The sequence below is a fragment of the Lontra canadensis genome, unplaced genomic scaffold (assembly GCF_010015895.1).
Source record: "Lontra canadensis isolate GAN:19392208 unplaced genomic scaffold, GSC_riverotter_1.0 scaffold20, whole genome shotgun sequence".
In the NCBI taxonomy this organism is placed as follows: Eukaryota; Metazoa; Chordata; class Mammalia; order Carnivora; family Mustelidae; genus Lontra; species Lontra canadensis.
Window position 1 is genome coordinate 23,045,130 of NW_022631014.1, and position 13,363 is coordinate 23,058,492.

The 13,363-nt window shown below is 46.8% G+C and overlaps 2 protein-coding genes across 6 annotated transcripts in view; both read right to left on the reverse strand.

Annotated features, from left to right (window-relative positions):
- GLB1 (galactosidase beta 1) overlaps positions 1-4,746 on the reverse strand; it is a 79,460-nt gene extending 74,714 nt beyond the window's left edge. Inside the window, exon 1 of one of the 2 annotated variants that reach the window (XM_032861304.1) lies at positions 4,605-4,746. In XM_032861304.1, coding sequence (XP_032717195.1) covers positions 4,605-4,682 — 78 coding nt within the window. In that variant the 5' untranslated portion in view covers positions 4,683-4,746. Of the gene's footprint in view, positions 1-4,308; positions 4,364-4,604 lie in introns of those variants that run through there. The other variant, XM_032861306.1, reaches the window with a different exon arrangement.
- TMPPE (transmembrane protein with metallophosphoesterase domain) lies at positions 931-4,693 on the reverse strand. 4 transcript variants are annotated; one of them, XM_032861307.1, is made up of 2 exons: positions 4,605-4,693; positions 931-2,390 (listed from the first exon to the last, which is right to left on the reverse strand). In XM_032861307.1, exon 2 carries the CDS (start codon positions 2,279-2,281, stop codon positions 938-940), a length of 1,344 nt encoding a protein of 447 aa, XP_032717198.1. In that variant the 5' UTR covers positions 2,282-2,390; positions 4,605-4,693; the 3' UTR covers positions 931-937. The 4 variants fall into 4 exon arrangements, with proteins under 4 accessions (XP_032717198.1, XP_032717201.1, XP_032717199.1 ...); XM_032861310.1 differs by lacking the exon at positions 4,605-4,693 and adding an exon at positions 4,309-4,366; XM_032861308.1 differs by lacking the exon at positions 4,605-4,693 and adding an exon at positions 3,953-3,990.
- Positions 4,747-13,363: the final 8,617 nt, after the last annotated feature.

Genomic DNA, 13,363 nt, shown 5'->3' on the forward strand with positions numbered 1-13,363 from the left:
GTCTGAGCTCTGCACTCACTGGTCTCAGATGCCGATCCTTAAGCGCCAGACCATGGACAGGGAGGCAGAAGGCCTGGCTTCCAGCCAAGGGTCTCCTCCATACCCTGTCATGTTGCCAGCGCCCTGCTTCTCTCTGCCTCATTTTTCTCACCTTCGAGGAGGAAAAGGTAGCCTATCCTTAATTACCTCGCCCAAGTACTGGATTAAAGGAGCCCAGGGAGGCAAACCCCCTCTGAATCCCTAAGCAGCAGTGCATTACCAATGCCTACCACTGTGCTCCTGTTTCTTTCCAGCCCAAGGCCCAGGAGCACAGGCGATAAAAGAGCAGCACTTGAGGCCTGGAACAGCCAGAGCCCTGCGTCCCCGAAGGTTTGGTTGATGCCCTCAATAAAGGCGACTCTGACAGAACCAATAGGGAAAAGGAAACATTCTTCCCCAGTAGCCAGATAGGGCCTCCCTCCTGCCTGTTCTCCCAGATCACCTAGCAACACGGCCCTTTCCCCAGAAAGCTCTGGATCAATGATCCTGAAAACTGCCTAAGTCTTCAAGGGGTTTTAAAAACGCCAGTGATCCTCTCTGTTCTGCTTTCTAGAGGTATCCCTTTCAAGCAACCCCATGTTTCCATTCAGCCTTCTGAGCTCTGCAGAGGAGGAGAGCTTACTTCCCATCATCTGGAAAACAGATGCTTGTTCTTACACGTGACTTGAGTTGTCTCACAGATACATATAAAGAAGCCACTGGCCACCTACAGAGTAAACCAGCCTGGACTTGCCAGGCTGCCCCGGTACAAATCACCATTCAAGCCAGGCTTGTGATCAAGCATGTACTGGCAGGGCTGGGCAGGAGAGGCTGGAGGGGGGAATGCAGGCAACCCACTCTAAGGAGGGATGGATGGTGAAGGGCAAGGGCATTGAAAAGGCAAGAGGTAGGGCCAGATTCAGGGAGCCTGCTTGAGGATAAGCTCTGTAATCTCCGCCCGGCTACCCAGTCTCATGGGTATCCCATAGTAGGCCGTGCCTGGGCTGACATATACAAATGTAGTCTGGGCCACTTGGTAGAGGCCAGCGAAGAAGGGGTTCAAGAGATAGGCAGCCACGTTCAAGGGGAAGATCTGCCCAGCATGCGTGTGCCCTGAGAGAATCAGGTTAATATCCGGCCGAGCCTGCAGGGCTCTCTTGGCAGCCAGCGGCTGGTGAGCTAGCAAGATGGTGGTGTGGTCTGGGCTGCAGCCCCCCAGGGCCTTGACGAGATCCATGCCGTGGCCGGAGTAGTGCAGGATGTCTGCTTCGATATCGTCCACCCCAGCCAAGCAGATCCAGTCCTCCCCTTCACCACCCCCGTGCTGGGCCCCTGTGGCGGAAATCTTCACGTTCTCGTTGTGAAGGGGCTTGACATTCAGGGATTCCAGCAGCGCAAACCAGTTGCTGACGTCTGACGTGTAGTACTCGTGATTCCCCGTGACGAAGTAGGTGCCCAGGCGGGAGTGGAGCTGGCCCAAAGGAGCCACGGCTGTGCGGAGGATGGAGGCTTCCGAATCACAGAGATCACCCACAATCACTGTGACGTCTGGCTCCAGCATGTTCACCATGTTCACGAACATCTCCATCTTGGTCCTGCCCACTGTGGGGCCCAAGTGAATGTCTGAGAGGAGCACGATCTTGAGGCTGTCCATCGAGGGAGGCAGCTGATGGATGGGCACCTCCACGGTCCTCACAGCTGGAGGCTGAGCGGCATTCAGGAGCCCAGCCACGCTGAGCACAGCAGTCACTGCCACGGCCAGGGCCGGCCTGACCGCCAGCTTCCTTGTCTTGTCAAGGCTGCCCACAACCCTACCACTGCGCCAGGCCAAGAGCTGGTAGGCCTGCTCCATGCCACTGAGGGTACAGAGGAAGAAGACCATGATGATGTAGGCCCCGAGGCAGGAGTAGGCTGCCAAGGAAAAGAGATAGGGCTCCTCCGCCACTAAAAAGAGCATGGTGAAGAAACTAGAATGGGCCAGGGCGAGAAATGCCACAACAGCCATCTTCCAAAGCTGAAAACAGGTGGACTCTGCGGCTGGGGAGTGGCTGAGGTTGCTGACTGCGCTACGCCAGATGTAGAGGGAACCAATGAGCATGAGCGAGTTGGCAAACAGGGCCAGCTGCAGGCGGAACAGCCAACGCCAGGCCCTGAGCTCAAGGCTCCCCGCCAGATAGGAGCGGGACACAATCATGGACACGAAGACAGTGCCTGCAGCCAGGGCAGCCTTTGCACCCAGGGACAGCTGCCTGAAGATCGCCATTGTCTCTGCTCCTAAGAGGGTCCCCTGCCAGTTCTGTGTGGGCGGGCTCTGGAAGGTGAGTTCCTTAGAAAGGACAGTGGCCAAGCAGAAGTTTCCGGGTCAGCTCCGCCTGCAACCAGGAACCGGCGTCAGCTTTGTGGGATATTAGAGCTTCCTTGTCCCCATTCAAAACCTGAAGGCCACTCACATCTACCCAGCCTGCCTCGAATCCAAGCCACTCAAATACCAGTTGGTTGCTACACTTTATTATTAAAATACAAACATAGTGGATTGTAATGTGGTGGGCAGTTCTCATGTTCTTACTTACAGTTTTCTGAATATTTAAAAGTTTTTCCACAAAGCATTCAACTTTTTTTTTTTAATGATTAAAAAAAAGTTATTTTAAATTAGCAGTTCTCAAAGTGTGGTCAAGGGAGACCCTTTCAGGAGGTACATTTACTCAGAATTATATTCCTAATACTACTAAGCTATAACTGCCTTTTGCATTCTCATTCTCTCATGAGTGTACAGTGGAGTTTTCCAGGGGCTCCGTGACATGTGATATGGCAAAACTGAATGTACCCAGCTATCATCTATTATGACAGGTGCGAAAGATGTTTGCAAAAACGTAAAACTGTGCCAGTCTTCCAGCTCAAGTTTGGGGAGAAATACTGTTATTTTTCAAAAGATATAGTTTGTTAACATGTAATGATTTATTATTTTTTAAATAAGTTAATAAATATTTTTAAAGTTTCTATTTTAATTTCTAGGACAGTTAAAGTCTGAGAACCGCAGTTCTACATACAAGTGAACAAGGAAATCATGGAAAGCTAGTTTGCTGGTATCTTTCTGAAACTCCAGGCCAGGAAGGACACCTAGACACCTTACATAAGAATTCCTGGGGTGAAGCCCGGCTCCCTGTGTAGGCTCTGGGCACCCCCCTGCAGGACGATGGGGCACAACGTTCCCCAGGGGCCTGCCTTTTCCACCAGCTCCTCAACCCTAAACCCTGATCTCTCTCCTCTCACACTGCCACCCCCCCTCATTTTCTCTGCCACTGTTCACTGCCATGGTTCCCCAACTCCACCCTGGCTCCACCCTGGCCAGTGGTTCTCAGAGCTGGGTAGCTCTCACCCAGGGCTCCGACACACACACACACACACACACACACACACGAGGACAGGGAAACCAGAAACGTAGGCAGACAGAAGTTAGCACTCGATTTAAGGTGACCTTTCTCTAGAACCCCAAATTAAACTATGTTCAGCAACTGTTTTTCAACGACTTAAGATTTCCAACCTTGATTTTAAATTAATATGACTTCTCTGCCTAAGCACTTACCGAAAGCTTTTCATCAAGAGATGCAATTTACAAAAAAAACCAAAAAGATGCAATTTACAAGTAAATGGGCCCAAATTTCCTCTCCTTCTATTGAAAACACGCCCTAGCATCAAGCAGCCCACCTAAACTTTGGGGGGAGCCACAGTTGGTTCGCTAAACGTGCGGAGGGCCAGGTGCCCATTTCAATTACCCGTCCGCGCCCCCCCCCGCGCCTCAATCTTTCCGCGGCTGTGATGCCGACCTCCCTAGGCAGCGGTATGGAGGCCCCTCCGGCCCATGCTTTAGCTCTATTTGAGGCTATCCTCCCGCCAATCCTGCACTGCCCCCTCCCCCGGCCCCCACCTCACCTACTTGTTCGGCCGGACCTCCAGCAACGCTGGCTGCCACCTATCTCTTGCCCACCCCTGGCCTGCACCGCCAAACACTGAAGATCGGGAAAATTCAAGCCAAAAAAAGTAGGCAGCAGCAGGGAGTGGCGGGAAAGGGACGAGATGTTTGAAAAGAGAACCCCTAGAAGGAAATCAATCCAACATTCCCATCGCCGGGGCGTCTCCTGACCCCATTTTTCTCCTTCCGGAGCGCTCCGCAGCACCCGAACTGGGCAAGGGAGGGCGCCTCAAGCCACAGCCCACGGCGCCCTCCAATGCCGCGCGCTGCTTGGAATGTCCCTCCCGGAAAACTGCAAAGCTGGAGAGGTTTGGGCGAACCTTCTCTCACCCCGTCTTGCACCAACCGGGAAGTGGGTCCAAGCGGAAGGGGCGACCGGGGCTGAGCACGCGAGCGACAGAGCTTACCGGGAAGGACGCGAGCCCCGCCCTGCCCGCCCCCGACGGGAGGGCCGGTCCACTGCCTGCGCTCCTCCAGCTGCCCGCCTGCCCCGGCACAGTCCGGGGTCCCAAGCCCACGCCCTGCAGGACCCCGGAGGGCGGCTGCAGCCCCAGCCCGGTCCCTCGCCAGCCTGCCCCCTCTCAGTGCACCCCCGCGCGGGGTCCCGTGGACTTACGCGCAGGCCGCACGCGGTACCCGACAGCAGCGGCACCAGCAGTAGAGAGAGAATGCGAAACATCCCCCACAAGCCCATCCTCTGGCCTCTCCGCTGCGCAGTCGGCGCGCGGGCCAGTTGCCCCGCGTCACTTGACTGAGGACCCGTGGCCTAGCGCCGCCCCTTACCGGCCCTGCGGCCAGCCGCATGGCAGTTCCGCCCCTCGCTCCGCCCCGCGACTGCGGGGCCGCGGGCGGGGGCGGGGAGGGGCCTGGGTGAGCCTAGGGGCCGCGGGCGGTCGCGTGACTCCCGGATAGCATTATCTGGAATTTGCTTGCAGCTGCCTCGCGGCGCGACCCTTTGGACAGGCAGTCAGAAGGCCTGACTGTCAGCAGCTTGATAACGCGCCCCGGGGCTGGACTTTAACAAGGGTCGTCTTGGCTTCCCTGCTTCCTTGAGGGCACAGAAGAGGAAGTTAAGACCAGGTACATCTAAGTGGAGGAGATAGAATGCTAGCCCTGCGTTCCCCGCTGTCCGCAAAACTAATCCAGGGCTCCGCAGTGTGGCCCCTGGAACCAACTGTATACCCGGTACTTGTCAGAAATGAAAGTTCTAGGGCATCACCCAGAGAGTCTCAATCAGAAACTCTCGGAATGGGATCCAGAAATCTGCATTTTTATAAATGTTCCGGGTTATTCCAGTGCGTGCTAAAATGTGAGAACCATTGTGCTAGGTTACTGATAGTTTTAGAGGTATGGTTCAGCTGTGACAAAATCAATTTTGAATACCAACCCGCAAAGCACCCAAGTTTGCAGAATTTCTGCTTCGTGGTTGGGGTTTGAGAGGTAAGAGAAGCAACACCTCCAGCATCCTTGAAATGCAGGGAATCTGTCAAATGGGTATGAAATAGTATTCTATCTTTTTACACTTGGAAAGAAAAAGTCTCTGCAGCCGCAGTTAAGAGAATCCTTTCCTGGCTGGTTCCCCAGGAGCTCTGAAAATCCCAGTTCCCTTCACTGACACTTGTAAGGGCCTCAGGTCTGATGGAAACTGAGTTTCAGAGGGAAATCACTTCTGGTTGTTTTTTTTTTTTTTTTTTCCAGTTTATTTACTTATTTAAAGTTTTTACTTAAATTCCAGTTAGTTAACATAGTGTTATATTAGTTTGGGTGTGTAGTATAGTGATTTAGCACTTTTTTTTTTAAAAGGTGTTATTTATGAGAGAGAAAGCACGCGCGTTCGAGGGGCAGAGGGAGAAGCGGATTCCCCGCTGAGCAGGGAGCCTGACTCATGCCTCCATCCCAGATCCCAGGACCCTGAGATCATGACCTGAGCCAAACCCAGAGGCTTCACACTGAACCACCCAGCTGCCCCCTCCATTTCAACATCCTGAAGGAAGTCTTCCTTACATTTTAACAAGTGTCAGAATAGTTTTTCCTTTAACACTATTTTTTACAACGTGTGGATCCTTTTTAAAAAACTCAATTTGGTCTTTAAATGCTGGGAGAAATAACTATAAAAGTCAAAAATAGTGGTTACTTATGGGTGGGGAGCTGAGATTGGGATTCAGCCCATGCAGGGCAGCTTTGGGGAGTTGGGAGGCAAGAGAGTTTTGTTTCTTGAACTGGTGGTTACAAGGGTTTTCTCCATAATATAACTCATTAAGTCATGTATTTTGTGTCACTTTCTGTATTTTTAAAATAAGCTAAAAAGTTATATTTTACTTTTAAAAATGTCAAAAAACCTTTTCTATTATGTAACAAAATAGCTGAAGTTCCATTTGTTCATACCTTTCTCTTTTCCCACTGGGCATTTCCTTGAGAAACTGAGAAATAGTCGCTGGCCCTCCCTTCTCAGGTTCTTCTCATGCCTGAAACACCAACTGCTTCCCCTTCTATGGTGAAGTCCTTTTCAAACTTACAACCCTCATCTGGTACGGAAAAGCAAGGGCTTTGGAAGCTGACACACCTGAATTAAAATTCCAGCTATGCCACTTAATATCTGTGTGACTGTGAGTACCTTAGTTAACTTCTCCAAGCCTTTAGTTCCTTCATTGGTAAATTGATAAATCATTTTACTTCATTTGTAAAATAATATCAAACTCACTGGGTAGTTGGGGAAGTTAGCAGAGGTGATGACTGGAAGACATTTGGCACATACAGAATGTTAGTAGGACAGTTGATGGAGTCAGAATTAGGCCTGTAAGTTAATTTCTTGAGTTTGATAAGGGTACAAAGTCTGAAGATTAAATAATACTTTCGTATTAATTTACTGATTTGGATACTCGCCCTATGGTTACATAAGAGGGTGTCTTTGTTTTTAGGAAACAAAAGGGCATCCCCTTTACAACTCTCAAACAGTTCAGGAAAAAAATGAGTATTTAGGTACATGCAAAACAATAAAACAAATACAGTAAAATGTTGACATTTGGGGACTCAACAAGGAATTCTTTGTACTGTTTTTTTTTTCAACTTTTTTCTGAGTTATTGCAAAATGAAGTTTAAAATTTTTTTAAATCCTTAGCACATGGCAGATACAGTTTTTCCCACTTTCCCAGCTCATAGATCCGAAGTGAGAATGTACAGCAGGCATTCTTAACTGAATTGAGGCACAGGGGTTGACAAAGACCAGCCACCCAGATCTGGCCTGCTGCCTATTTTTGTATGGCCTGTTTGTTCAGAATTAAGTTTATATTTTTAAATGGTTGGAGGAAAAAAATCAAAAGAAGAATGGTATTTTGTGACATTGAAAACAACATGAGATTCTAATGTCAGTGTCCACAAATAAAATTGTATTCGAACACAGTCACTTCCTATCCTCCACGCTTTGTGTGTAACTGCTTTTGCATACTGACAGAGAGGAGTCATTGAAACACAGACCTCAAGGCCCACAAAACCTAAAATATTTTTTATCTGGCACTTTACAATAAAAACTTGCCCAAAGAGTATGGATTGTACTTTGTCTCTGAGATTTGAGAACTTGCCTTTGTGTTGTAGTCGAGCTGAATGCTTTGTCATCAGCGTTTCACTTCTGCCTCATAATCCAAGTTGCATACTATTATCCACATTTCACGGAAGAGAAAACTGAGGCACAGACGAGTTAAATGACTCACCACAGAGCTAGAAGGAAATGGAGGCTCTAAAAAGTCATACTGGCTGGCGTTAGAGCATGAGTTATTTTACTAAGACAGGCTTCTGCCTATACTTTATTTTTCAGTTCCTGTCCAAGTGTGCACATAGAGTTTGCTGGGGTATCGATATCAGGACCTGGGGATCATGACCTGAGCCGAAGGCAGAGGCTTTAACCCACTGAGCCACCAAGATGCCCCTACTTTTCTAGTATTTAGAAAATTCTATTAAAATTCTTGTAATTTGGGGGGCACCTGTGTAGCTCAGTCAATTAAGTGTCTGCCTTTGGCTCAGGTCATGATCTCAGGATCCTGGGATCCAGCCCTGCATCTGGCCCCCTGCTTAGCAGGGAGCCTGCTTCTCCCTCTGTCTGCAGCTCCCCCTGCTTCTGCTCTTTCTGTCTTTGTCAAATAAATAAATAAAATCTTTTAAAAAATAAAAATAAAAAATATAGTACTTGTAATTTGGAGTAGCTTTTAGGAGTATTAAATGATATGTGCTAAAGGCAAGGAAAAAACAAAGCCTCCACTGAAAAGACATGACACCTAAGTACAATGCATGGTCTTGGACTGAGGCGGGGATGGTGGGAGCACTAAACAAGACATTATTGGGACAATTAACCAAAGTTGAATATAGACTATGGATTAAAATAATAATATTATATCAATATTTAAAATTCCTAATTTTGGGGCGCCTGGGTGGCTCAGTGGGTTAAAGCCTCTGCCTTAGGCTCAGGTCATGATCCCAGTGTCCTGGGATCGAGCCCCACATCGGGCTCTCTGCTCCGTGGGGAGCCTGCTTTGCTTCCTCCTCTCTCTCTCTGCCTGCCTCTCTCTGCCTACTTGTGATCTCTGTCTGTCAAATGAATAAATAAAATCTTAAAAAAATAAAATAAAATAAAATAAAATTCCTAATTTTGATAATGGTACTGTCAATATTAAAATTCCTAATTTTGATAATGGCTATGTTCTTAGGAAATACACTGAAACATTTAGGGGTAAAGATACATAACTTACTCTCAAACGGTAATAATAATGTGTATCTATTTATATATATAATTATATGTTATACATAATGTGTACATTTACATGTCCATGATGGGAGAGCAAATAGCAAATTATGGAATAAATAAGGCAAAATGTTAACTATTGATGAATTAGGTATAGGGCATCCAAGAATTCTATGTCAAAATACAAAGTTATTTAAAAAATAGAAAAATAAAGTCTCCAGCCTACAGATGTAGATAGTTCTAATTTACAGCAAATCCTTATCTTTCCCATGTCTTTAAATTTTCTGACATAGAAAGTCCTGAGACTTGTATCCTGGGGCTGGATTGTGCAACCAACTGGTGGGTATGTTTATGAAACAATAAAAAGATAAAATTGTGAAATAATTGACCAACAGTTTGTCCACAGTTCCAATAAAAGTCAGCAACTGTGTATCAGGAACTGGGTCATGCTATATGGCAGTCATAAGTGTTAGGATATCCTTGTCCCCACATCCCCCTCTCCTATGTCCCCATGTCCCTTATCCTTCTTTTTGGGAGTTTGAGATGTCTAGAAACAAAATGTCCCAAGTGAGACCTGACTTCAGGGGGAAAAATTGATGACTTTGTTTAATTTAATTTAATTTAATTTATTTTGATGACTTTGTTTTGGACACTCCATTCTCCTATCTTCTTTCTGTCGCCTTACTGTCAACAGCATCTGCTTCCCCATGATGTCTCAGCTGCACTTTTCAGGGTGTTTCTTTCCCTCTTCTATTTGCTCTAAGCCTGTTGTTTCTTCTCCAGGGGCCTGTGGAGTCAGCCCACCGTCTCTGATCTGTGGCTGTGGCTCATTTCTCTGAAAGATCAGAGTCATTTGCTAGCTCAGTTAAAGGTTGCAACCAGCAATGGCCAGAATGGCTGGTCTATAAAGTGTCTTACATTTTGTATTATTGCTAGAGCTGTCAACCTTTAATCAGGAGAATTTGTGTAATCTGGATTTCCAGTTTCTCTTCAAAGATCAGAAGGTCTCATGACACCAGATCCTTGGGCCCCCTCAGGGTAACAGTAGTCAGAGATATGCATTGGGACTTTTTTTTTTTTTTTTAGATTTTATTTATTTATTTGACAGAGAGAAAGAGAGAGGGCACAAGTAGGAAGAGTGGCACGCAGAGGGAGAGAGAGAAGCAGGCTCTCCACTGAGCAGGGAGCCTGATGCGGGGCTCAATCCCAGGACTCTGGGATCACGACCCGAGCCAAAGGCAGACGCTTAACCTACTGAGTCACGTAGGTGCCTGGCATTGGGACATTCTTTAGGCAGGGCTGGCCTCTCTAGTAGGCAACAATCTCCATACATCTGGTGCACTTCATTTTTGATATAACTGAACATCCCCATGAGATATTTCATTTGTAACTCGTAGGTCAGAGAATATCAGTGGTTATGTGATCACGATCTATTATAACTGCTGTATCAAACCCATCTAAGTGACACCAGAGATTCACCAACCACCAGTCTCCTGAGCCCTAGGCTGCCTGCTGTAGACTAGATTAGTGCCATAGACTGAACGTCGGTGTCCCCACCCCCAAAGCCCTGTGTTGGAAGATATTCCATCATGTGATGGTATTGGCAGGTGGAGACTCTCAGGTCATTTGCATGATTAGAACACAAGAACAGAGCTCTCATGAATGTGATTCATGCCCTTACAGAAGAGACTTCAGAGAGCTCCCTGGCCCCTTGCACCATGTGAGGACACAGTGAGCTGATGGCCCACCAGAAAGTGGGCTCTCAACAGAACTGAATCTGCTAGCACCTTAATGTTGAACTTCTCAGCCCCCAGAACTGTGAGAAATAAATTCCTGTGTTTATAAGCCACCCATTCTGTAGCATTTTTTGTTAGAGCAGCCAGAACAGTTTAAGATGGTTACCCGGCCCTCTTCAGGGCCCACACAGCACTCTGTCCATATCTCCACTCCAGCTCTAATGGGAGGGTCATTGAAGGCTTACTTCTCTGTCTTCTCCAGCCTTTGAGTTCTCTGAGGGAGAAGTTGATAATCCTTTCTCTAATAGGTACCTGGCATGCAATAGTTCACTATAGGTTTATGTAACAAATAAAAAACAACAGATGTCTTATCTCTACTCAGCTTGAAGTTCTTCATGGTCAAGGATGTATGTATGATTCAGCTTTGCATTCTAGCACCAAGGGCAGGACCTGCTATAGAGTAGATGCTGAACGGTGCTTTGAAAGAATTAATAAATTCATGATACAAAAGAGAATTTGTCATTAAAGTCACATGGGGGAACTTTGGTTCTTAATGAGGAGACACTGTTAGACATAGGTCTGTTGAGGCTGAACAGCCCCATAAGCTGTGGTCAGCCACACAAAACTGTCCAGTTTCATTTCCTTCTACAAGTTGTGTTGAATTATTATGGGAAGCAATTGTTCCCTCCACCTCCACCTGCCCACACACAATCTCACTCCTCAAAGGCAATGCACTGAACTTTTACTGTTCCATACTCCCTTCCCCCCACTCTTCATACTCAAGCCCCAGGTGGCCTTTTTTCAGTCTTTCATACCCTTCATGGCTCCTCCCCTAGACTTACCTTCTTTGGGGCTGGCGGGTTGGCTTGCAATATGTGAGAGTAGCCTGGGATCCTAGTGGCTCCCAAAGATTTCCCAAACCCCACTGTCAAAGCAGAGTGGTCTGGAAGTGGCATAGAGCTGCTGGACTTGGAGGGGATTAGGCAAGGGTAACAAGAAATGACTCCTCAGTGGTGATCAACCAGGACCAAACAATGTTTCGGTAGAGGTCACAGCATCCATTGGACTTAATGGGAGGCAGCTCCCAAGGGACCGGGCAAACTCCACTCCCAGCTCAGCTCTCTCCACAGCCTCCTTCTCTCCATTCAGAAGGGATAGTTCACAATTTTTTTTTTCAAATAACAAGTAACTATAAAATAATATCTTAAAAAGTATAGGGCATAAAAAAACAACACAGTGGGCATCCTCATAGTCATTCCATCCCCTCATCCCCATGGGACTCTCTCCCAATTCCATGCCCTTCCTTCCACCTTACAGGAAACCACTTTCCAAAGGTTTGGTTTACGGTTCCTTTCTCTGTGTGTTTGTATGAACCAGACTATTCTTTGCATTCCCAAAGAATATTTTGTGTACGTCAGCGTATTTTTTTTTAATTTATTTATTTGACAGATAGAGATCACAAGTAGGCAGAAAGGCAGGCAGAGAGAGAGGAGGAAGCTGACTCCCTGCTGAGCAGAGAGCCTGATGCGGGGCTCGATTCCAGGACGCTGGGATCATGACCTGAGCCGAAGGCAGAGGCTTTAACCCACTGAGCCACCCAGGCGCCCCAGCGTATTTTTAAAATTCTAGACAAATGGAATCACTTTGCGTTTGTTTGTTAGAGATTGTTTAAATTGAATGGTGTAACTCTGATTCCTTCATATTCTCCTGCTGTAAAATATTCTTCTATGAGCACATACTTGAAAAAAAACTATTCTTCTGTTTATTGGATAGGTTATTTCTGCTTTCTGCTAGCTGCTGTATCTTACCAAAAACACTTATTACTTATAAAAAAAATGAAGTGGAAAAATGGACGCAACCCTAGCAAAGTAATCAAAATTCACATCGCTGATAAAGGCAGACATTGTGTTCCTTCCATGTGACAATATTGCTTCTGTGGTGTTCAAGTCAAAAGCACTTAGTATGTATCTAATCCTGAGGAAACATCAGAGAAACACCAGTAAAAGACCTTTTATAAAATAACTGGCCTGCATTCTTTTTAAAAATAGACTTTATTTTTAGAGCAGTTTTCGATCTGCAGCAAGATGGAGTAGAAGGTTCGGAGATTTTCCATATGCTGCCCAAACCCCTTTGGTTCACAACCCTCTGGGGAGCTTCTTGAGTGAAATCTGACACTGAATGCAAAGGGAGGGGGCAGGGAGAGATGGAAGAAAGAAGCGGGCCTCTACATTGGTGGGCAGCAGTTTTAACAGCAAAGGGAACTTACATATAAGGGCTTGTCTTAGGCAGCCTCATTGGATCTCCATACTTGCCTGCCATGTCTTAAGTTTATAAAGAAGTCTAACATGGGCTTAGTCAAGTATACTGTAGAGGTATTCTCAACACCAACCACATCACTATCTCAAAGTTGTGTCCTTGGAGTCTCTTCCGGGAGCAGAAGAGGCAAGACAAGGGAGTGAGTGAGTCACCTTCTGTGTTCAACTCACAGGTTAACAGGCAGTCACGTTTTTTGAGGACCTCCCCCAATACCTCTGCCACCGCATATGCACAGCCTTCCCCAATATCAAAATTCTGTACCAGAATGGCACATTTGTCACAATCAGTGAAGCTACATTAACACATCATCACCCAAAGTCTACAGCTTACATTAGGGCTCACTCCTGGTGTTGTACATTGCATGAGTTTTGACAAATGGGTATGATAACACTCATCCACCATTATAGTTTCTCTACCCTAAAAGTCATCTGTGCTGTGCCTATTAATCCCTGTGTCTCCCCAGTGCCCAGCAATCACCGACCCTTTCAGCGCCCACCTTCATAGTTTTACCTTTTCCAGAAGATCATACAGTTGGAATCATAGAGTATGTAGCCTTTTCATATTGGTTTCTTTCACTTAGTAAAATGCGTT